The 23,864-nt window shown below is 36.3% G+C and overlaps 1 protein-coding gene across 1 annotated transcript in view; it reads left to right on the top strand.

Moving 5' to 3' along the window:
• FSIP2 (fibrous sheath interacting protein 2) overlaps positions 1-23,864 on the top strand; it is a 132,836-nt gene that overhangs the window by 38,978 nt on the left and 69,994 nt on the right. Inside the window, exon 12 of the mRNA XM_032636622.1 lies at positions 16,286-16,343. Coding sequence (XP_032492513.1) covers positions 16,286-16,343 — 58 coding nt within the window. The remainder of the gene's footprint in view (positions 1-16,285; positions 16,344-23,864) is intronic.

Raw genomic sequence — 23,864 nt, 5'->3', positions numbered from 1 at the left:
AGAACCCTAAGACAAATGGTGGAAGCAAAACTATACAGACAAGGTCTCACACAGAAGCATACACCTACACATTCACAAAAAGAGGAAAAGGGGAAAAAATCATAGATCTTGCTCTCGAAGCCCACCTCAATTTGGGATGACTCGTTGTCTATTCATGTATTCCACAGAGGCAGGTACATCAAGTTGATTGTGGAGCTTTAATCCGCTGTTTCTGAGGCTGCTGGGAGAGATTTCCCTTTCTCTTCTTTGCTCTTACAGCTCACAGGAGCTTAGCTTTGGATTTGGCCCTGCCTCTGCGTGTAGTTCACTGGAGGGAGTCTGTTTTTTGCTCAGACGGGACGGGGTTAAAGGAGCCGCTGATTCGGGGGCTCTGGCGCACTCAGGCTGGGGGGGAGGGAGGGGCACTGCGTGTGGGGCGGGCCTGCGGCAGCAGAGGCCAGCGTGATGTTGCACCAGCCTGAGGCCCACCATGCATTCTCCCGGGGAAGTTGTCCCTGGATCCCGGGAACCTGGCAGTGGCGGGCTGCACAGGCTCCGCGGAAGAGGGGTGTGGATAGTGACCTGTGCTCGCACATAGGCCCCTTGGTGGCGGCGGCAGCAGCCTTAGCGTCTCCCGCCCGTCTCTGGGGTTCGCGCTTTTAGCCGCGGCTCGCGCCCCTCTCTGGGGTTCGCGCTTTTAGCCACGGCTCACGCCCGTCTCTGGAGTTCCTTTAAGCAGCGCTCTTAAACCCCTCTCCTCGCGCACCAGGAAACAAAGAGGGAAGAAAAAGTCTCTTGCCTCTTCGGCAGGTGCAGACTTTTCCCCAGACTCCCTCCCGGCTAGCCGTGGTGCACTAACCCCTTCAGGCTATATTCAAGCCGCCAACCCCAGTCCTCTCCCTGCGCTCCGAGCCTCAGCTCCCAGCCCCGCCTGCCGCAGCGGGTGAGCAGACAAGCCTCTCGGGCTGGTGAGTGCTGGTCGGCCCTGATCCTCTGTGCGGGAATCTCCCCGCTTTGCCCTCCGCCCCCCTGTTGCTGTGCTCTCCTCCGCGGCTCCGAAGCTCCCCACTCCGCCTCCCGCAGTCTCCGCCCGCGAAGGGGCTTCCTAGTGTGTGGAAACCTTTCCTCCTTCACAGCTCCCTCCCACTGGTGCAGGTCCCATCCCTATTCTTTTGTCTCTGTTTTTTCTTTTTTTCTTTTGCCCTACCCAGGTACGTGGGGAGTTTCTTGCCTTTTGGGGGGTCTGAGGTCTTCTGCCAGCCTTCAGTAGGTGTTCTGTAGGAGTTGTTCCACGTGTAGATGTATTTCTGGTATATCTATAGGGAGGAAGGTGATCTCCGCGTCTTACTCTTCCGCTATCTTCAAGGTCCCCCCTCTGGTTTGCTAATATTTTGTTTTGAATATTTGCATCTATGTTCATCAGGGATATTGGCCTATAGCTTTTTTTTTTTTTCCTTGTAGTGTCCTTGTCTGGCTTTGATATCTCAGTAATGCTGGCCTTGTATAATGAATATTGAACTGATCCCTCATCTTCTGGGTTTGGGGTTCTTTTGGTTTTTTTTTTTTTGGAAGAGTTTGATAAGAATTTGTATTAATTCATCATCTTTAAATGTTTGGTCAATTCACCAGTGAAACCATCTGGTCCTGCACTTTTCTTTGCTGGAAGGTTTTAATTTTTTTCATTGAACTATACTTGATTTACAATGTTGTGCCACTCTCTTCCATACAGCAGAGTGACTCAGTTATACACATATATACGTTCTTTTTTATATAATTTTCCATTACGGTTTATCATAGGATATTGAATATAGTTCCCTGTGTGGAAGGTTTTTGATTACTGATTCAATCTCCTTATTAGTAATTGGTCTGTCAGATATTCAACTTCTTTATAATTCCGTCTTGGTAGGTTGGACGTTTATAATAATTTATCCAGTTCTTCTAGGTTATCTAATTTGTTGGGATATAATTTTTCATGGTAGTTTTTTATTATCCTTTGACTTTATGTGGTATCAACTGTAATGTCTTTTTCATTTCTAATTTTGAGTCTTTCCCCCTTTTTTTTCCTGTTAAGTCAAGCTAAAATTTTGTCTATTTTGTTAATCTTTTTTAAAAAGTACTTATTAATCTTTCCTATTTTCTTTTTAGGCTCTATTTCATTTATTTCCACTCTGATCTTTGTTATTACCTTCCATCTATTATCTTTGGGCTTAGTTTGTCCTTCTTTAATTAGTTCCTTGAGCTGTTAAAGCTAAGGTGTTTATTTCAGATATTTATCTTCTCAAAAAATCAGTAATGCAATGGAGGTCCTACGTTGACACAGTAGACAAGTTTAACTTAATTGACATCTGTAGGATACTACATCCAAAAAAAAAAAAAAAAAAGACTACACATTCTTCTCAAGCATGCATGGAAAGCTCTAGAATAGACCACATACTAAGGTAACCAAACAAGCTCCAACAAATTTGAGAGGGTAGATATTATTTCAAGCATCTTTTCTGACCACAATAGTATGAAACCAGAAATCAACCACAGAAAGAAAAATGGGAAAAGAATGAACACTAATGGAGACTAAACAACATGATACTAAAAAACCAATAGGTCAATGATGAAATCAAAGAAGACATCAGAAAATACCTCAAGATAAACAAAAATGAACTCACAACCATACAAAATCTATGGGATACAGCAGAATCACTTCTATATACAAAACTACAACAGTCACACAGAGATAGATAACAAATATATGGTTTCCAAAGGGGAGAAGGGAGGGAAGGAGAGACAAATGAGAGGAGTATGGGATTAACAGATACAAACTACTATACATAAGCAACAAGGATTTACTGTATAGCATGAAGAATTAAATTCAGTATTTTGTAATCTATAATGGAATATAATCTGGAAATATATATTTAACTGAATTACTGTACACCTGAGACTAAGGAAATATTGTAAATCAATTGTAATTTAAAAAATAAATAAGCAAAAAGTAAATTTAATAAAGTCAAAGTCAAACATCCATTTTTCCATAGAGATAAGGACAGAGCATTCCCAGCCAAGCTATTAACTCTGTCTTCCAAAACTGTGGAATTTTGTTTTGTTTTTTATTCTAATAATAATACCCTCTATGCTAAACATTTTCCTGTGAGTGTAGCTCACAACTGTAGATTTTGATGTAAATTGCTCTGTTTTTTATTGGTTTACACATAGATTTTACTTCCCCTCTTAAATTCTCTTTCAAAACAGTTATCTGTGTATATATTTAAATTTCTAATAAATAATTTTGGTAACGTTCTTAATTTATTTGAATTAGTATCAGAAAATATAGCCTTTAAATCTCTCTTCATTGAAGTTAAGTTTTCTTCGTGGCCAAATATGTATTGATATTTTTTAATGTTCCACAGATATACCAAAAAAATGTCTATTCTTTATTTGAGAGACCTAAGGTTTTAATTCATGTGTTAGCCAGCCATGAAGTCTCTATTGCAACTATTCACCTCTGCCACTGTAGCTGTAAATCAGCCATAGGCAATATGCAGTGAATGGGCATAGCTTGAGTCTTTCATCAGTTTTTCTTTTGACAATGTCACATGTAGTTCTTAGCCCTATGATTTCTGGGTTTCTCTTAAGTGAGTTTTTAATTTTCTCTACTTGGTCATACTTTTTTAAATGACCTTAGCTGTTAGGCCTAGGTATTAGCAGGAAATCAGCAAGTAGAGGAAACCACAATTATTTCTGCATAAGGGGAACAGGATGAATAGAATCATAAATAACCCTCTGTAAAGAGAAAATTCCTGTACCTCCCCTCAGGTATAATTTGTAGCCCTTTCTTACCTTAAGGACCTACAGCAAAACCAGTCTACCAGTAGAGCTCCCCTTCAGGTCCTCTCAGTGTAAAACTGTTATCTCCCTTGCCTTCCTCCCCACATGAATAACTGTTTGCCTGAGAACTTTTTTTTCCTTTTTAAATTTTTACTAGAGTATAGTTGATTTAAAATACGGTGTTAGTTTCAGGTGTACAGCAGAGTGAGTCAGTTATACATATACATATATCCACTCTTTTTTAGATTCTTTTCCTATACAGGCCATTATACATTACAGAGTACTGAGTAGAGTTCCCTGTCATATACAGTATGTCCTTATTAGTTATCTATTATATATATAGTTATCCATATATATATACACACACACTGTGTATATATATAGTGTGTGTATATATCAATCCAAGTCTCTCAGTTTATCCCTTCCCCCCCTTTACCCATAGTAACCACAAGTTTGTTTTCTACACCTGTGACTATTTCTGTTTTGTAAATAGGTTCATTTGTACCTTTTTTTTTTTTTAGATCCCACATATAAGTGCTATCATATGATATTTGTCTTTCTCTGACTTCACTCAGTATGACAATCTCTAGGTCCATACCTGTTGCTGCAAATAACATTAGTTCTTTTTTATGGCTGAGAATATTCCATTGTATATATGTACCACATCTTCTTTATCCATTCCTCTGTTGATGGACATTTATGTTGTTTCCATGTCCTGACTATTGTAAATAGTGCTGCAGTGAACACTGGGGTAGATGTATCTTTTTGAACTATGGTTTTCTACAGATATATGCCCAGGAGTGGGATTGCTGGATCATATGTTAAATCTATTTTTAGATTTTTAAGGAATATCCATACTGTTCTCCATAGTGGCTGTACCAGTTTACATTCCCATCAACAGTGCAAGAGGGTTCCCTTTTCTCCACCTCCTCTCCAGCATTTATTGTTTGCAGATTTTTTGATGATGGGCACTCAGACCAGTGTGAGGTGATATCTCCTCTTAGTTTTGATTTGCATTCCTCTAATAATCAGTGAGGTTGAGCATATTTCCATGTGCTATTTGGCCATTGACATGTTTTCTTTGGTGAAATGTCTATTTAGATCTTACGCCCATTTTTTGATTGGGTTGTTCGTGTTTTTGATACTGAGCTGCAAGAGCTGTCTGTATATTTTGGATATTAACCCCTTGTTGGTCACATCATTTGCAGATATTTTCTCCCATTCTGTAGGTTGTCATTTCATTTTGTTTACAGTTTCACAGCACCACTTATTGAAAAGACTGTATTTTCTCCATTGTATATTCTTGCCTCCTTTGCCATAGGTTAGGTGACCACAGGTGCGTGGGTTTATTTCTGGGCTTTCTATCCTGTTCCACTGATCTATATTTCTTTTTTTGTGCCAGTACCATACTGTTTTGATTACTGTGGCTTTGCAGTATAGCCTGACATCAGGGAGTGTGATTACTCCAGCTCCATCTTTCTTTCTCAAGATTGCTTTAGCTATTCGGGGTCTTTCTTGTTTCCATACAAATTGTAAACGTTTGTTCTAATTTTGTCAAAAATGTCATTGGTAATTTGATAGGGATTGCATTGAATCTGTAGATTGCTTTGGGTAGTATAGTTATTTTCACAATATTGATTCTTCCAATCCAGGAACATGGTATATCTCTCCATCTGTTTGTGTCATCTTTGGTTTCTTTTGTCAGTACCTTATACTCAGTACTTATTCTGAGTACAAGCATTTGCCTCCTTAGGTAAGTTTATTCCTAGGTATTTTATTTTATTTGTCTTGATGTGATGGTAAATGGGATTGTTTCCTTAATTTATCTTTCTGATCTTTCATTATTAGTGTATAGAAATGCAAGAGATTTCTGTGTATTATGTATCGTGCAACTTTACAGAACTCATTGATAAGCTCTAGTACTTTTCTGGTAGCATCTTTAGGGTTTTCTATGTATAATATCATGTTATCTGTAAACAGTGGCAGTTTTACTTCTTCTTTTCCAATCTGGATTCCTTTTATTTCATTTTCTTCACTGATTGTGTGGCTAGGACTTCCAAAACTATGTTGAATAGTAGTGGCAAGAGTGGACATCCTTGTCTTGTTCCTGACCTTAGAGGAAATGGTTTCAGTTTTTGTCATTGAGAATGATGTTTGCTGTGGGTTTGTTGAATATGACCTTTATTATGTTGAAATAGGTTCCCTCTATGCCCACTTTATGGAGAGTTTTTATCATAAATGGGTGTTGAAATTTGTCAGAAGCTTTTTCTTCATCTATTGAGATGATCATATGGTTTTTATTCTTCAATTTGTTAATACAGTGTATCACATTGATTGGTTTGCATATATTGAGAATCCTTGCATCCCTGAGATAAATCCCACTTGATCATGGTGTATGATGCTTTTAATGTGTTGTTGGATTTGGTTGGCTAGTAATTTGTTGAGGATTTTTGCATCTATGTTCATAGGTGATATTGGCCTGTAATTTTTTGTGTGTGTGACATCTTTGTCTGGTTTTGGTATCAGAGTGATGGTGGCCTCATACAATGAGCTTGGGAAGTATTCCTTCCCTTCCTCTGCAATTTTTGAAGAGTTCCAGAAGGTAGGTGTTAACTCTTCTCTAAATGTTTTACAGAATTCCCCTGTGAAGCTATCTGTTCCTGGACTTGTGTTCGCTGCAAGTTTTTTAATCATAGTTTCAATTTCAGTACTTGTGATTGGTCTGTTCATATATTCTGTTTCTTCCTCGTTCAGTATTGGAAGGTTGTACCTTTCTAAGAATTTGTTTCTTCTAGGTTGTCCATTTTATTTGTGTATGGTTGCTTGTAATAGTCTCTTATGATCCTTTGTATTCCTGTGGTGTCAGTTGTAACTTCCTTTTTTCATTTCTAATTTTATTGATTGGAGCCCTCTCCCTTTTTTTCTTGATGAGTAATAGCTAAAGGTTTATCAGTTTTGTTGTTCCAAAAGAACTAGCTTTTAGTTTCATTGATCTTTACTGCTGTTTTTTAATCTCCATTTCATTTATTTCTGCTCTTATTTTTATTATTTTCCTTCTACTAACTTTGGGCTTTGTTTGTTCTTGTTTCTCTAGTTGCTTTAGGTGTAAGGTTAGGTTGTTTGAGATTTGTTTTCTGAGGTAAGATTGTATTGCTATAAACTTCCATCATAGAACTCCCTTTGCTGTATCCCATAGGTTTTGGATTCTCTTTCTTTTGTTGTCATTTGTCTCTAGGTATTATTTGATTTCTTCAGTGACCCATTGGTTGTTTAGTAACATATTGTTTAGCCTCCATGTGTTTGTGGCTTTTATAGGTTTTTTTCCTGTAATTGATTTCTAAACTCATAGCGTTGTGGTCAGAAAAGATGCTTGATATGATTTCAATTTTCTTAAATTTTCAAGGCTTGATTTGTGACCCAAGGTGTGATCTATCCTGGAGAATGTTCCATGTGCACTTGAGAAGAAAGTGTATTCTGCTGGCTTGGGATGGAATGTTCTATAAATATCAAGTCTATCTTGTCTAATGTGTCATTTAAGGCTTGTGTTTCCTGATTAATTTTCTGTCTGAATGAGCTGCTATTAGTGTAAGTGGGGTCTTAAAGTCCCCCACTATTATTGTGTTACTTTTGATTTCCTTTTTTATGGCCATTAGCATTTGCTTTATATATTGGTACTCCTATGTTGGGTGCATATATATTTATAATTGTTATATTTTCTTCTTGGAATGATCCCTTGATCATCATGTAGTGTCCTTCCTTGTCTCTTATTTTAAAGTCTATTTTGTCTGATATAAGTATTGCTACTGCAGCTTTCTTTGATTTCCATTAGCATGGAATATCTTTTTCCATCCCCTCACTTTCAGTCTGTGTGTGTCCCAGGTCTGAAGTTCGTCTCTTATAGACAGCATATACACAGGTCTTGTTTTATATCTATTCAGCCATTCTGTGTCTATTGGTTGAAGCATTTAATCCATTTACATTTTAGGTAATTATTGATATGTATGTTTCTATTACCATTTTCTTAATTGTTTTGAATTTGTTTTTGTAGGTCTTTTTCCATCCACTTCCTCTTTTGTTCTCTTGTGCTTTGATGACCATCTGTAGTGTTGTGTTTGGGTTGCTTTTTCTTTTTTGTGTGTGTATCTATTTTTTGGTTTGCATTTCCCATGAGGTTTTGATGTAGCAGTCTATATATATATACAAGTTTGTTTTAAGTTGCTGGTCTCTCAATTTCAAATGTAATTCCCATTTCCTGTATTTGTAGTCTCCTCATGTTTGCTGGTTTTGATATCATATTTGTGTATGGATGATTTCCTACTTTTACTGTAGGTTTGCTTTTACCAGTGTACTTTCCAATTTGTGATTTTCTTGTTCCTAGTTGTGGCCTTTTTTTTTTTTTTTCTTTTTAACCTCACCTGCCTAGAGAAGTTCCTTTAGCATTTGTTGTAAAGCTGGTTTGGTGGTGCTGAATTCTCTTAGCCATTGCTTGTCTGTAAAGCTTTTGAATTCTCCATCGAATCTGAATGAGCCTTGCTGGGTAGAGTATTCTTGGCTGTAGCTTTTTCCCTTTCATCACTTTAAACATATCCTGCCACTCCATTCTGGCCTGCAGAGTTTCCGCTGAAAAATCAGCTGATAACCATTGGGGATTCCCTTGTATGTTGTTTGTTGATTTTCCCTTGTTGCTTTCAATATTTTTTCTTTGTATTAATTTTTGTTCATTTGATTAATATGTGTCTGAGCATGTTCCTTCTTGGGTTTATACTGTATGGGACTCTCTGTGCTTCCTGGACTTGGGTGACTGTTTCCCATGTTAGGGAATTTTTCTACTCTAACCTCTTCAAATATTTTCTCAGTCTCTTTCTCTTCTTCTGGCACCACTATAATTCAAATGTTGGTGTGTTTAATGTTGTCCCAGAGGTCTCTGAGACTGTCCTCATTTCTTTTCATTCTTTTTTCTTTATTCTATTCTACAGCAGTGATTTCCAACATTCTATCTTCTAGCTCACTTATCCATTCTTCTTCCTCATTTATTCTCCTATCAGTTCCTTCTAGTGTATTTTTCATTTCAGTTATTGTATTCATTTCTGATTGTTCTTTAGTTTTTCTAGGTCTTTGTTAAATATTTCTTGTATCATCTCGATCTGATCCTCCATTCTTTTTCTGAGATTTTAGATCATCTTTACTATCATTACTCTGAATTCTTTTTCAGGTAGATTTCCTATCTCCTCTTCATTTATTTGGTCTTGTAGGTTTTTATCTTGCTCCTTCTGCAATATATTTCTGTCATCTAATTCTTTATAAGTTACTGTGTTTGTGGTCTCCTTTCCATGGGCTGCAGGATCATAGTTCCTCTTGCTTCTGGTATCTGCCCCTTGGTGGGTGAGGTTGGTCCAGGCTTCCTGGTTGGGGGGACAGGTGCCTGCCCTCAGGTGGGTGGAGCTGCGTGTTGTCCCTCTGGTGGGCAGGGCCATGTCCGGGGTGTGTTTTGGGGTGTCTGTGAGCTTAGTACAACTTTAGGCAGCCTGTCTGCTGATGGGTAGGGTTGTGTTCCTGTCTTGCTGGTTGTTTGGCCTGAGGCATTCCAGCACTGGAGCCTGCAGGCTGTTGGGTGGGGTTGGTTCTTGGTGCCAAAATGGGGACCTCCAAGAGAGCTCACGCCAATTAATATTCTCTGGGGCCTCTGCTACCAGTCCCCTTGCCCACACAGTGAGGTACAGCCAACCAACCCCCATCTCCCCAGGAGACCCTCCAAGACCCCTAGGTAGATCTAGCCTAGGTTCCTATGGAGGTACTGCTTTACGCTGAGTCCCAGTGCACATGAAACCTTGTGTGCACCCTCCAAGAGTGGAGCACCTGCACTCAAGCCCTGCTGGGCTTCAAGGCTAACTTCTCTGGAGGTTCTTCCTCCTGATGCCAGACCCTCAGAGTTTGGAGGGCTATTTTTATGTGGGAACATCCCTATGTAGCCTGCTTGGGTTTAATGGGGTTTTTTTGTTTTGTTTTGTTTTGTTTTTGGTGCAGGGGCTGTTTTTAGTATGGATGACTGCCACCTCTTTTCTCAGTGTATGCCCTATCCCTTTGATAGAGGGTTTGACTGGTGTTGTGCTGACTATAGCCTGCCCTGGATATTGAGTGGGGCCTCCCCTTTGCTCTGTGGTTGTCACTGCCCTGTCAGGGGCAGGGTCTGCTCCCTAGTTGTTCACATAGAGGCCTCCAGATCTGTTTCTTAGCTGTGTTTCTGGTCTATGATGTGAGGTAGGTGGGACTGGAGCACTCCCATGGGGAGAGAAGCCACTGAGTATTCCACCTCTGGAGCTGTTCACCTGTGAGTGTGCTCTGTTGTGTCCCCTTTTGCCTATTGTGCAGGCTCACAAAGTACACTGTTGTTGTTACTGCTCTCAGTCCCAGCTTAACCGTGGGTATACCAGCTATTGCTATTGACTTTCTGCCTGATAACTATTCTTTTGAAAGATCTGTCCTCACCCACTTATCTGGAATGCCAGCTTGCTAATATGCAGATACCATATATGTGTGGATCTGTTTCTGATTTCTCTATTCTGTTCCAAAAGATCAGTTTGTCATTGCACTAGTATCACACTGTTGATGATTCACAATGTCTTGACATCAGTAAGGAGAAGACATCTTATCCACCAGCTCCCATCTGCTACCACTTTTACCACTTTGTTCTACTTTTCTGGGAGTGCCTTGGCTAAATCTGTCTTCCTCCATATAAATTTTAAGTTGACCTGCCAGTCTCAGAAACACATGCAAACACACCCAGCTGAGGTGTTGACTGAAACTGCATTGAAACTATAAATTAATAAGGGGAGAACAAATATCTTTACAATACTGATTCTCCCTATCAGCGTAAATGGTCTATCACTCCATTTTATGGAAATTTCATTTCTTTAAGTTTAGTGTTTTCGCCAGAAACATCTTACACATCTTTTTGTTAGATTTGTTCCTAGGTACTATTTCTATTGCTATTAAAAATGGTATATTCTTTAACTACTTGTTACTAATGTATAGAAATGTGATTGATGTTTATATGATTATGTGTCCATCAACCTTTTCAAATTCTCTAATTCTTATTCCTTATTTGTTGATTCTTTTGTTTTTTAATATAAACATTACCGGTAAATAATGACAGATTACTTTATTTGCAATCTTAATATTTTTAAATTATTTCTTGTACTCTTCCCATTTCTAGGGCCTTCAGAGAAATGGTGAATAAAATGATGCAAGTGGGCTTTTTGTCTTCTTTCTGATTTAAAATATTTTAAAATTATTCATTAAATATGATGCCCACCGCAATATTTTGGTAGATGCCAGGTTAAGAAAATGCCCTTCTGTTTCTAACTTGCTAAGGTTTATCAGTGAATGTTGACTTTTTAGTGCATCTCTTGTTGAAATGATCACTTTTTATTCTCAGAACAATCGTTCATTCCTTGATTAAATCAAATTTATTCATCATGTAGTATACATTTCTAGATTATATTTTCTAGTAATTATTGTAGGATTTTAGCATCCAGGTTCTTGAGAGAAGTTCAGCTGTAATTTTCCTTTTTCGTAGTTTTCTGGTGTGGTTTTTGTACAAGTTTACACTAGCTTTATGAGTTATATTACCTCTTTATTATTTTCTGGAAGTTTCTAAAGTTAGAATCATATATTTCATAAATGCTTGGTAGAAATTACTGGCAAAATAACCTGGGCCTGGCTCACTATGTGACAAAAACTTTACAGATTCAATGACTTTAGTGATTCAGAACTATTCCTATTTTTCATTTCTTTTCAGATTTTTGGGGCATGTTAAACTTTTCTTGAAAATGTATTCAAGTCATATGAATTTTCAAATTTATTGGCATAAATTTATCATATATCCTCTCCATACATATTGAAAGGATAGGATTATTGCAAGGTAGTATGGCATAGCGGGAAAGAACACATACTCTGACCCCAGACTAGTTAAGTTGAATCCACATTCCCACACTTAAAATTTATGTTTGGCCAAGTTGTTTAACTTCTCTGTTCTTTAGTTTTTCCAACTATAAAATGAGACTAATAATAGTATGTTGTTCATATGATTGCTATGGTAATTCAATAACTTAATATTTGTCAAGTGTTTAGAACTGTGTATGACACTAAATTGGTGGTATGTACAAAAGAGATTTTGGAATGTACTGCAAAATTTGATGTGCAGTATTTTTATTCCCTAAATCATATCTAAATTCTAATTTTGTGTGTTATTTTGTATTCATGAGTTTTAAAATTTCAAGTATATTGGATTTGTTTTTCTTTTTGTTACTGATTTCTAATTGCTTTGTAGACTAAGAACATGACATTTATGTTACCAGCCTTTTGAAGTATCTGAAGAAGTGCTTTATTGGCTTAGTGTACATGATTAAGTTGTTTAATGTCCTGTTTGAAAACAATGAATATTGTCAACTTTGAAGTACAATATTCTAAATATTTCCGTTCAACTGAGATGTTTAGTTGTGTAGTTCAAGTAGTCTATAGTCTTACTTTTTAAATTCTTCAAAAAATTATTGGGAATGATAGGATAGTTTTTCAACTCCTCTGTGTAGTTGTATCCATTTTTGCTTTTTTATTTTTTATTTATTTATTTATTTTTTTGCGGTACGTGGGCCTCTCACTGCTGTGGCCCCTCCCGCTGAAGAGCACAGGCTCAGCAGCCACAGCCCACGGGCCCAGCCGCTCTGCAGCACGTGGGATCCGCCCAGACTGGGGCACGAACCCGCGTCCCCTGCATCGGCAGGCAGACTCCCAACCACTGTGCCACCAGGGAAGCCCTGCTTTTCTATTTCTTGATCGAGGTTATTAGTCATATCTAGGGTTATCTTGGTAACTTATTACCAAGTTAATAACTTAATCTTATTATTATGTAGTGACCTTTATCCTGAGCTATGCTTTCTGTCTTAAATTCAATTTGATGTTACTATAGTTGTATCAGCTTTCAATCTTAGAGTCTTTAAGAGCTACAATGTTTAATTGTAGCTCTTACAAATACTTGACTTTGGATTTTGCTTTATTTTATTCAGTATTAGAATTACTGATTTTTAACTGAATTTAAACCATTTACATTTATGTTAATTACAGATCTTTGGAAGATTTTTACTGCCTTATTTTTGCTTTCAGTTTGTTCTCCTTTTAAATATATATATGTATATATATATTTAATTTTTCCTTTCTTCCTCTCTTTTAGAATATTAAGTGTATTTTTTAATTCAGCTTTCCTTCTACTGTTTTGGACATTTTTTACTATATGTATATTTCTTTTGACAATTACCCTTAAATTTTAACATGTATACTTAAAGTAAAAGTCAAAGTTAGAATAATTTACTTCTACTCACTATCTCATATCATATTTAATAATTTATCTGGTAAAAAATTCAAAATTAAATTACTTTTCTATTTTATAGAAATTATGTTTCTATTTTTCTATTAAATTACTATTCTATTTTTCAAGTTTTATTTATATTTTCTCACATGTTAACCATTTTATTGTTGTTCATCATTCCTTATTGCATTTCATACTTTATAGAATCACCTTCATTTTCCTAAAATACATCCATTCTTTAGAAATGTCACTAATGAATGTATTTTGGGAGTAAAGTCTCAGATTTTATTTAATAAAACTGTATTTTATCCATGTTATGGGATATAATTATGGCTGGATATACCAGTTCTCAGGGACAGTTCTTTTTTTCTTAGCACTTTAAAAATATTGTTTTACTTAAATGATCTGCTTTCTGTTCTACTTAATTCCTATGTAAGTGGTCCTTCCTCCCACATCCCCCTCCCTACCTTCTCACCCCTGCCACACACACACCACAGGCTGCTTTTAAGATCTTTCATCTGCTTTACTTTAGTATCACTATGATGAGCAGTTCTGGCCAAGTCTCAGCTGTTTTTCTCTCCTATGTTGCTTCTCCTCATTTTCTTTATTCTTTTCTTCTGAAACTCCAGTTATATATGTGTGTGTTTGTGTGTGTGTGTGTGTGTGTGTGTGTGTCTACTTCTACATCGTCTAAAGACCACATTTTCCATTTCTCTCTTTTGCATTCTGGTTAATTTCTTTGAGGTTGTCTTCCATTTCACCAATTCTCTCTTCAGTTGTATCTATTTTACTATTATATAAATTTAATGCACTTTTAAATTTGTTTGATTAAACATATATATATAATATATATTATAAAATGTCTCATTATTATTCAGATTTGATTGGACTTTTTTGATAGGTTCCATTCCTGTGATTTCCAATTGCTACTTTATTTATTTAAACATATAAAATGCACATATTTTATATTCTATATTTGATAATTCCAATATCTGAAATATTTGTCATCTAATTTTAATGCTTTTTTTTTCCTGATAACTGGCATGTTGGTTTGTTTCTTCATATTTGTCTGTGTGTGAGTGGCAGGGATGTGTTGTTATATGTTAGCTTGTTTTTGACAGAAATACATCATTTTTGACAGAATTCCATACTTTCATAGGATATATTACTATGTAGAAACTCAAACTGAACACGTTAAATATGTACAGTTTTGCAAATATCAATTATACTTCAATAAAGCTGTTAAGTTTTCTTCATATGCTACTGCTAGGCATCTGGGAGAGCGATAAAAACAGGTTCATTTTAAATTTCTCATTTGGAGTTTTATGGACCATACAGTGAATTTGAACCTCAAAGTCACGTAAGAGATAATATATGGTTATGAATTCTTCAGAGATATTTTTCTTTTCTGCTGTTCTTCCTCTATCCACAGCTGATGCCAAGGCATAATTTGTTTGTGCTGCTACCTCTGTGGCATGATTTTTTTAAGACAGCTCTTTCACCAAGGGTGTAGTTTTGTGGGATAAAGTATATTTTCACAAGCTCTAAGATTTTATTTCCCATCTGGTTTGAGACTGATATATGGTTTTAAGTCCCCTGGTTATCCATTAAGTTTGCAGTTATGGCCAGTGGGTACAGGGCAGGCATCAGCTTCATCATTTGCTTACAATTCCATATGTGTGTTCCCCCCAATTTTTTACTCTCAAAGATTTCGCTTACCTCCTTGAAAGCTTAGCTGTTTTTAAGAGGATGGTTTTAATATTTTATATAGAATTCTAGGAAAATACTTTTAGAATATTTACTCCAGAATATTAATGAAACCACAGAAGAGTTTGTTTTTTATTTTGCTTTTAAAATTATATTATCTTCACACTTAATTTCTCAGGTCTATGAATTCTTAATTTCAGGTACTGCTTCTCCAAATCTGAACACACACAAAAAAACATATCTACACAAAGTCAAAAAGGTTCATAGGATTTAAGTAAGACTTTTTAATGCATCACTGGTACCTATTGGTTACTCATTTATTGAGAGAAACACGAGTTACCACTTAAACTTGACTGAACAGGCTTTAATTACTAACACTACTTTCTGTAACCAGGACATTCTTTCTGTCTACAATTTTTATTCATTTGTGTATTTGCATAATTATCAAACACCAAATCCAGTGTGAAGGTGTTGTGCATAAAAACTTTCTATGTCATCTGTATCCAGAATCTTTACCAAAATCCAGTAATGAAATCTAGCTAGATTACATACAAAGCGAGTGAGATGATGTTTGAGTGGGAAGAGATTAATGGCCAACAAATCAATGAATAAATGTTGAGGAAACATATTAATTACGTAGTATTCTCCAAAAATAAATGCTGAAGATATAGTGAGAAATTTACATCATAATCAGGGAGACAGAAGAGCAAACCTTTAATTACAGTATAGCATAATGAGTTTTATAATAGAAATGGGTAGAATGCTTTAGGACCACTAGAGAAGAAGATTTACTTAGTTTCAAGGAAGGCTTTCTAGAAGAGTTAACACAAGCTGACTGAGACCTAAAAGATAAGTTAAAAGAGGGCATAGGGGGCTTCCCTGGTGGTGCAGTGGTTGAGAGTCCGCCTGCCGATGCAGGGGACACGGGTTTGTGCCCCGGTCCAGGAAGATCCCACATGCCACGGAGCGGCTAGGCCCGTGAGCCGTGGCTGCTGAGCCTGCGCGTCCGGAGCCTGTGCTCCGCAACCGGAGAGGCCACAATAGTGAGAGGCCCACGTACCACCAAAAAAAAAAAAAAAGAGGGCATAGGGTGCTCCAGACAGAGGAAATGACAAAAACAAGGGCCCAGAGGCATGGAAAAGATGATACATTTAGGAAATAAGTTATTTTGCGCCTCTGATCCATAGAATACACATGGAAGACTAGCCAGAGAAGACACTAGAGAGGTAGATAAGAACATCAGATTGTATGGTATATTTTATGCTTTGCAAAGAAATTTAGACTTCATTGTCGAGAGTCTCTGGAGGCTTTTAAACAAGACTGTGACAACAGAGAATAAAGAACTATTAGAGGATATTATCATTTTACAAGTTGTTGGGGAAGGATGCAAACTAATTATTTTCTTTTTCTGGTAAATAGGACCTAGGGCTCCTGCCACAGTCCAGGGTATTTTCCCTTCTTCTGTTTTCTCAAATACGTAAGTATCTAAGAAAATTAATATATAATGATAAATTAATATTCTAATAAGTACGTGGGTCATATTAAAAAGCAAATAATTACGTGGGATCCTCCATTCTTATACTTCTACTTAGATTTAGTGAAACTTTGTCTTTTGCAAATTCTCCTCACTAAGCTTAAATTGTAAAGTAGACAAAGTTAATGTTCTTCCTTTTCCTTCTTTCCTTACCCCACTGTGGTTCTACACTTACCCTATATTCAGAGTCTTCATGCCACTTTCAAGTATATCCAACCATGTCTTCTCCTCTTCAGGTAGCTTTCCAGGATCTGGACTTGTCTCTTTGCCTTTCTCCCCTTTGAAACATTTACCATTCCTTAAACCTTTTGAGATTACTGGTTTCCTAAGGACAGGTTAGTTTAGATTAGTTTTACTTTTAAAAATTTTAATTAGTCATTCCTAACCTAAAGTGTATTTGCCATATAATCCAAAATAATAATCTCTAATGATGGAACTTGCAAGTCTCTGGAGAAGAAATTTGGGGAGCCTGAGGGGTTTTTATTCCTCAAACTGGTGGCAGCCTGTTTCTGTTGGTGTCTATATATGGCTTTCTCAACTTTAGAGACTATAATTTTAGACCCAACACTGTTGCCTTTTTTAAAAAAATCAATAACTCAACTGAGGTCCAGGAAAGACTTTACAAACACCAAATTTCTATGAAAATGGTTGGATAGAGTTAAGTGGTATATGATGGTAAATGCTGTTGACATATTCAGACCAAGCTTTCTTGGAGGAAGGATCTTGACTTTAGGACTGATGAACATCAGTTTAACTGACTTACTGAGAGTTCATAGGATACACAGCACTATAATAGATGCAGAAAGAAGGAAACTGGACTAGTCCAGTTTAAATAAATAGAACAAGGTGGAAGAATGGTGATCATTTGTACAAAATGGCCATTTTTATTTTAGTTATTTAATAAATGTTTATTAAATATAAATACCTGCCTCTTTATAGAAGTGGTTAGAGGAAGATCATAATAAAGTCTTGAGTGCTGCCTCTTTATTCTCCACCCAACATTATAGAACTACAGAGTCATTTGGATCTTCCATAGCAAATACTTTGGATACTTTTTCATTAAAAATCTTAGCTCAGTAAGATGAGTAACTCTGTGTATTACCTGGAGATTCTTCACCACACCCTCCCAAATTGACAGGGAAAAATACTTTTAGTTGCAGCCAGCCAGCCTAACATCCTGTCAGAATACAAACAAAATACAGCTAACAATACTTTCTGGTCTGACTCTGCCCATCATACACATTCACATTCTTCTCATTCTGATTTAATTCCAGATTTCGTAAGACTTTACTGTGGAATCATTACATGTACTCTATCATCCACCCTATCTCTCCCTCCCTTTCATCTATTGATTAGTTCTGTTTTTTCTAATGTTAATACAAAAGACAGAAACATTTGTAAAATAGACATGGAAATTCAAGACCAAGAGAATGAAGACAAAGCAAGTATGATAGCAGTGAGTATAAACAGTTTCAACAATTACGCATTACACTTACATAATGAATATATTTATATTATTGGGATGGAAGATGTAGGAAGTAACAGTGATGAAGACAGTAAGTCTGCCTGCTACTTGCATACTGTGGTCAGAAATTTATAGTTTACTTATTGGGCAATACTCTGATGTTTTGGAAGGGGAATGATATGGTCAAATTAGCATACATGATGGATAACTCCAACAGAAATATATAAGAAAAATTGATGGCAAGAAACTAGGAACCAGTTGTATAAGTCCATTAGTGGCCTGCACAAAGGCTTCATTTTGTGTTAGAGTGAGTAGGCCCAAATCCAAACGATTTTAAATGGGAATTTATTTATGTTCAAAGCATAATGCTAGATACTGGGCAGATACCACAAGGAAGAAACCTATGCCACTGTGATTGTGAGCTGTTCTTTTTCAAAGATACCCTGTTGGTGAGAAAGAGGATGGAAATAGGACAAGTTAAAACACCACAAAGCTCACTGTTCTTACCTAGATCATCTATTTTTCTTGAGTAAACTCCCTCTGGAATGCTGAAAGCCTTTGGTTAATTTTCAGAGTTCTGAAAACTGAAAAAAATTGACTATGAAAACCATTTACTATAAAATAATGAAAAAAATTTGTTAGTTTACCTATTGCTTTTAAGAAGGAGTAAATTTTCAGAGCTCTTTACTCTGCCATTTTCACTGATGTCAACCTTTATCTGGTTATCACAGTTGTTTTTTAGTGGTCTTCTTTGAAGTTTTCTCAGTTATTTGATTATTTTTATTCTTAGTTCTTTTCTCTTTGTTTGGATATTTCTGCATGCCTTTGAGGAAGAAAGTCTGTTGGAGTCAGGTACAGGTATCAGTTAATACAGTGGACTCCTTGAGTTCCATTTGGTGCCTACAGTATAATGTGACGAGAATGGAAAAATGAATCTGGGAGAATTAGGTTGCAGAATATCAAAAAAAAAAAAAAACTTGTGCTTAGGTTGACCTAAGAAAACAGATCCTGAAAAAATAAAGGAGGCCAAAAGATAAAACATGTCACTGACATTACCTTTCAGGCTCCAGGTTCCATATTGCAAAAAGTACTAGTCTGAGTATGGACTCTTGCTACAAAGCCCATGTCTGAGCTGAAACCAGGGAGGTTTTCATTTTCTGCCAAGATATAGGATATAATTCTCTGTCTTGCTCTTTCTCGTAACTGAATTTTAGGCTTTGGGAAATTTTTTATTTTATTTAATTTGTTTATTAAAAATTTTTTTTATATTGGAGTATAGTGGATTTACAGTGTTAGTTTCAGGTGTACAGCAAAGTGATTCAGTTATACATATACATATATCTATTCTTTTTCAGATTTTTTTCCCATATAGGTTAATATAGAATATTGAGTTGAGTTCCCTGTCCTATACAGTAGGTCCTGTTAAGTATCTATTTTATATATAGTACTGTGTATATATTAATCCCAAACTCTGAATTTATCCCTCCCACCCCATTTCCCCTTTGGTAACCAGAAGTTTGTTTTCAAAGTCTGTGAGTCTGTTTCTGTTCTGTAAATAAGTTCATTTCTATCATTTTTTAGACTCCACATATAAGTGATATCCTATGATATTTGTCTTTGTCTGACTTCACTTGGTATGATAATCTCTAGGTTGATCCATGTTGTGGCATTATTTCATTCTTTTTTGTGGCCGAGTAATATCCCATTGTATATATGTACCACATCTTTATCCATTCCTCTGTCAGTGGACATTTAGGTTGCTTCTATGTCTTGGCTACTATAAATAGTGCTGCAGTGAACATTGGGGTGCATGTATCTTTTTGAAGTATGGTTTTCTCTGGATACATGTCCAGGAGTGGGATTGCTAGATCATATGGTTGTTGTATTCTTAGTTTTTTAAGGAACCTCCATTGTTCTCCATAGTGGTTATACCAGTTTATATTCCCACCAACAGTGTAGGAGGGTTCCCTTTTTTCCACACCCTCTCCAGCATTTATTGTTTGTAGACATTTTTCTTTGGCTGTGCTGCATAGCTTGTGGGATTCTAGTTCCCCAACCAGGGATCAAACCCAGGTGCCCTGCAGTGGAACCGCAAACTCCTAACCACTGGAAAGCGAGGGAATTCCCTGTTTGTAGACTTTTTGATGATGGCCATTCTGACCAGTATAGGTGATACTGGATTGTAGTTTTGATTTGCATTTCTCTAATAATTAGCAAAAATGTTGAACATCTTTTCACGTGCCTCTTGGCCATCTGTATGTCTTCTTTGGAGAAACGTCTGTTTAGATCTTCTGCCCATTTTTTCATCGGGTTATTTGTTTTTTTAATATTGAACTGCATGAGCTGTTTATATATTTTGGAGATTAATCCTTTGTCCGTTGATTCATTTGCAAATAATTTCTCCCAGTCTGAGGGCTGTCTTTTCGTGTTGTTTATAGTTTCCATTGCTTTGCAAAAGCTTTTAAGATGCATTAGGTCCCATTTGTTTATTTTTGTTTCCATTACTCTAGGAGGTGAGTCAAAAAAGATCTTGCTGTGATTTATCAAAGAGTGTTCTTTCTATGTTTTACTCTAAGAGTTTTATAATGTCCCATCTTACATTTAGGTCTTTAATCCATTTTGAGTTTATTTTTGTGAATGTTGTTAGGGAGTTTTCTAATTTTATTCTTTTACATGTAGCTGTCCAGTTTTACCAGCACCACTTATTGAAGAGACTTTCTTTTCCATGTATATCCTTGCCTCCTTTGTCATAGATTAGGTGACCATAGATACATGGGTTTATCTGTGGGCTTTCTATCCTGTTCCATTGATCTATATTTCTGTTTTTGTGCCAGTACCATTCTGTTTTGATTACTGTAGCTTTGTAGTATTGTCTGAAGTCAGGAAGTCTGATTCCTTCAGCTCCATTTTTTTCCCTCAAGACTGCTTTGGCTGTTTAGGGTCTTTTATGTCTCCACACAAATTTTAAGGTTTTTTGTTCTAGTTCTGTAAAAAATGCCATTGGTACTTTGACAGGGATTGCATTGAATCTGTAGCTTGCTTTTTGTAGTATAGTCATTTTCACAATATTCTTCTAATCCAAGAACATGGTATATATCTCACCATCTGTGTCATCTTTGATTTCTTTCCTCAGTGTCTTATAGTTTTCTGAGTACAGGTCATTTACCTCCTTAGGTAGGTTTATTCCTAGGTATTTTATTATTTTTGTTGCAATGGTGAATGGGATTGCTTCCTTAATTTATTTTTCTGATCTTTTGTTGTTAGTGTATAGGAATGCAAGAGATTTCTGTGCATTAATTTTGTATCCTGAAACTTTACCATATTCATTGATTAGCTCTAGTAGTTTTCTGGTGGCATCTTTAGGATTATCTATGTATAGTATCATGTCATCTGCAAAGAGTGACAGTTTTACTACTTCTTTTCCAATTTGTATTCCTTTTATTTCTTTTTCTTCTCTGATTGCCATGGCTAGGACTTCCAAAACTATGTTGAATAATAATGGCGAGAGTGGACATCCTTGTCTTGTTCCTGACCTTAGAGGGAATGCTGTCAGCTTTTCACCATTGAGAATGATGTTTGCTGTGGGTTTGTCATATATGGCCTTTATTATGTTGAGGTAGGTTTCCTCTATGCCCACTATATGGAGAGTTTTTATCATAAATGGGTGTTGAGTTTTTCCAAAGCTTTTTCTGCATCTATTGAGATGATCATATGGTTTTTATTCTTCAATTTTTAATATGGCGTATTACATTGTTTTGCATGTATTGAAGAATCCTTGCATCCCTGGGATAAATTCAACTTGATCATGGTGTATGATCCTTTTAATGTGTTGTTGGATTCTGTTTGCTAGTATTTTGTTGAATATTTTTGCATCTATATTCATCAGTGATATTGGTCTGTAATTTTCTTTTTTTGTGATATCTTTGTCTGCTTTTCATATGAGGGTGATGGTGGCCTTGTAGAATGAGTTTGGGAATTTTCTTTCCTCCACAGTTTTCTGGAAGAGTTTGAGAAGGATTTGTTTTAGCTCTTCTCTAAATGTTTGATAGAATTGGCCTGTGAAGCCATCTGGTCCTGGGCTTTTGTTTGTTGGAAGATTTTTAATCACAGTTTCAATTTCATGACTTGTGATTGGTCTGTTCATATTTTCTATTTCTTCCTGGTTCAGTCTTGGAAGGTTATACCTTTCTAAGAGTTTGTCCATTTCTTCCAGGTTGTCCATTTTGTTGGCATAGAGTGGCTTGTAATAGTCTCTTATGACGCTTCCTATTTCTGCAATATCTGTTGTAACTTGTCCTTTTTCATTTCTAATTTTATTGATTTGAGTTCTCTCCCTCTTTTACTTGATGAGTTTGGCTAAAGGTTCACCAATTTTGTTTATCTTCTCAAAGGACCAACTTTTAGTTTTATTGATCTTGCTACTGTTTTCTTTTTCTCTATTTCATTTATTTCTGTTCTGATCTTTATGAATTCTTTCCTTCTATGAACTTTGGGTTTTCTTTGTTCTTTTTTCTCTACTTTCAATAGGTGTAAGGTTAGATTGTTTATTTGAGACTTTTGTTTCTTGAGATAGGATTGTATTGCTATAAACTTCCTTCTCAGAACTGCTTTTGCTGCATTCCATAGGTTTTGGATCATCATGTTTTCGTTGTTATTTTCTCTAGGTATTTTTTGATTTCTTCAGTGATCTCTTGGTTATTTAGTAACGTATTGTTTATCCTCCATGTGTTTGTGTTTTTTACATTTTTTTCCCTGTAAAAGATTTCTAATCTCATAGTGTTGTGGTTGGAAAAGGTGCTTGATATGGTTTCAATTTTCTTAAATTTACCGAGGCTTGATTTTTGACCCAAAATGTGATCTATCCTGGAGAATGTTCTGTGTGCACTTGAGCAGAAAGTGTTATCTGCTGGTTTTGGATGGAATGTCCTATAAATATCAATTCAATCTATCTGGTCTAGTGTGTCATTTAAAGCTTGTGTATCCTTATTAATTCTCTGGATGATCTGTCCATTGGTGTAAGTGAGGTGTCAAAGTCCCTCACTATTATTGTGTTACTGTCGATTTCCTCTTTTATAGCTGTTAGCATTTGCCTTATGTATTGAGGTGATCCTATGTTGGGTGCATATATATTTATAATTGTTATATTTTCTTGGATTGATCCCTTAATCATTATGTAGTGTCCTTCCTTGTATCTTGTAACATTCTTTATTTTGAAGTCTATTTTACCTGCTTTCTTTTGATTTACACTTGCATGGAATATCTTTTTCCATCCCCTTATTTTCAGTTTGTATGTGTCCCTAGGTCTGAAGTGGGTCTCTTGTAAACAGCATATATATGGGTCTTGTTTTTGTATCCATTCAGTGAGCCTGTGTCTTTTGTTTGGAGCATTTAATCCATTCACTTTTAAGGTAATTATTGATATGTATGTTCCTGTTACCATTTTCTTAATTGTTTTGGGTTTGTTTTTTTAGGTCCTTTTCTTCTCTTATGTTTCCCACTTAGAGAAGTTCCTTTAGCATTTGTTGTAGAGCTGGTTTGGTGCTGCTGAATTTTCTTAGCTTTTGCTTGTCTGTAAAGCTTTTGATTTCTCTTTCGAATCTGAATGAGATCCTTGCCGGGTAGAGTAATCTTGGTTTAGGTTCTTCCCTTTCATCACTTTAAATATATCATGCCATGCCCTTCTGGCTTGTAGAGTTTCTGCTGAGAAATCAGCTGTTAACCTTATGGGAGTTCCCTTGTATCTTATTTGTCATTTTTCCTTTGTTGCTTTTAATAGTTTTTGTCTTTAATTTTTGTCAGTTTGATCAATATGTTTCTTGATGTGTTTCTCCTTGGGTTTATCCTGCCTGATACTCTCTGCACTTCCTGGACTTGGGTGGCTATTTTCTTTCCCATGTTAGGGAAATTTTCAACTTTAATCTCTTCAAATGTCTTCTCTGGTCCTTTCTCTCTCTCTTCTCCTTCTGGGACCCCTATAATGTGAATGTTGTTGCATTTAA

Source organism: Phocoena sinus, chromosome 7 (genome assembly GCF_008692025.1).
Source record: "Phocoena sinus isolate mPhoSin1 chromosome 7, mPhoSin1.pri, whole genome shotgun sequence".
In the NCBI taxonomy this organism is placed as follows: Eukaryota; Metazoa; Chordata; class Mammalia; order Artiodactyla; family Phocoenidae; genus Phocoena; species Phocoena sinus.
This window is presented reverse-complemented; position numbering and strand designations above follow the sequence as displayed.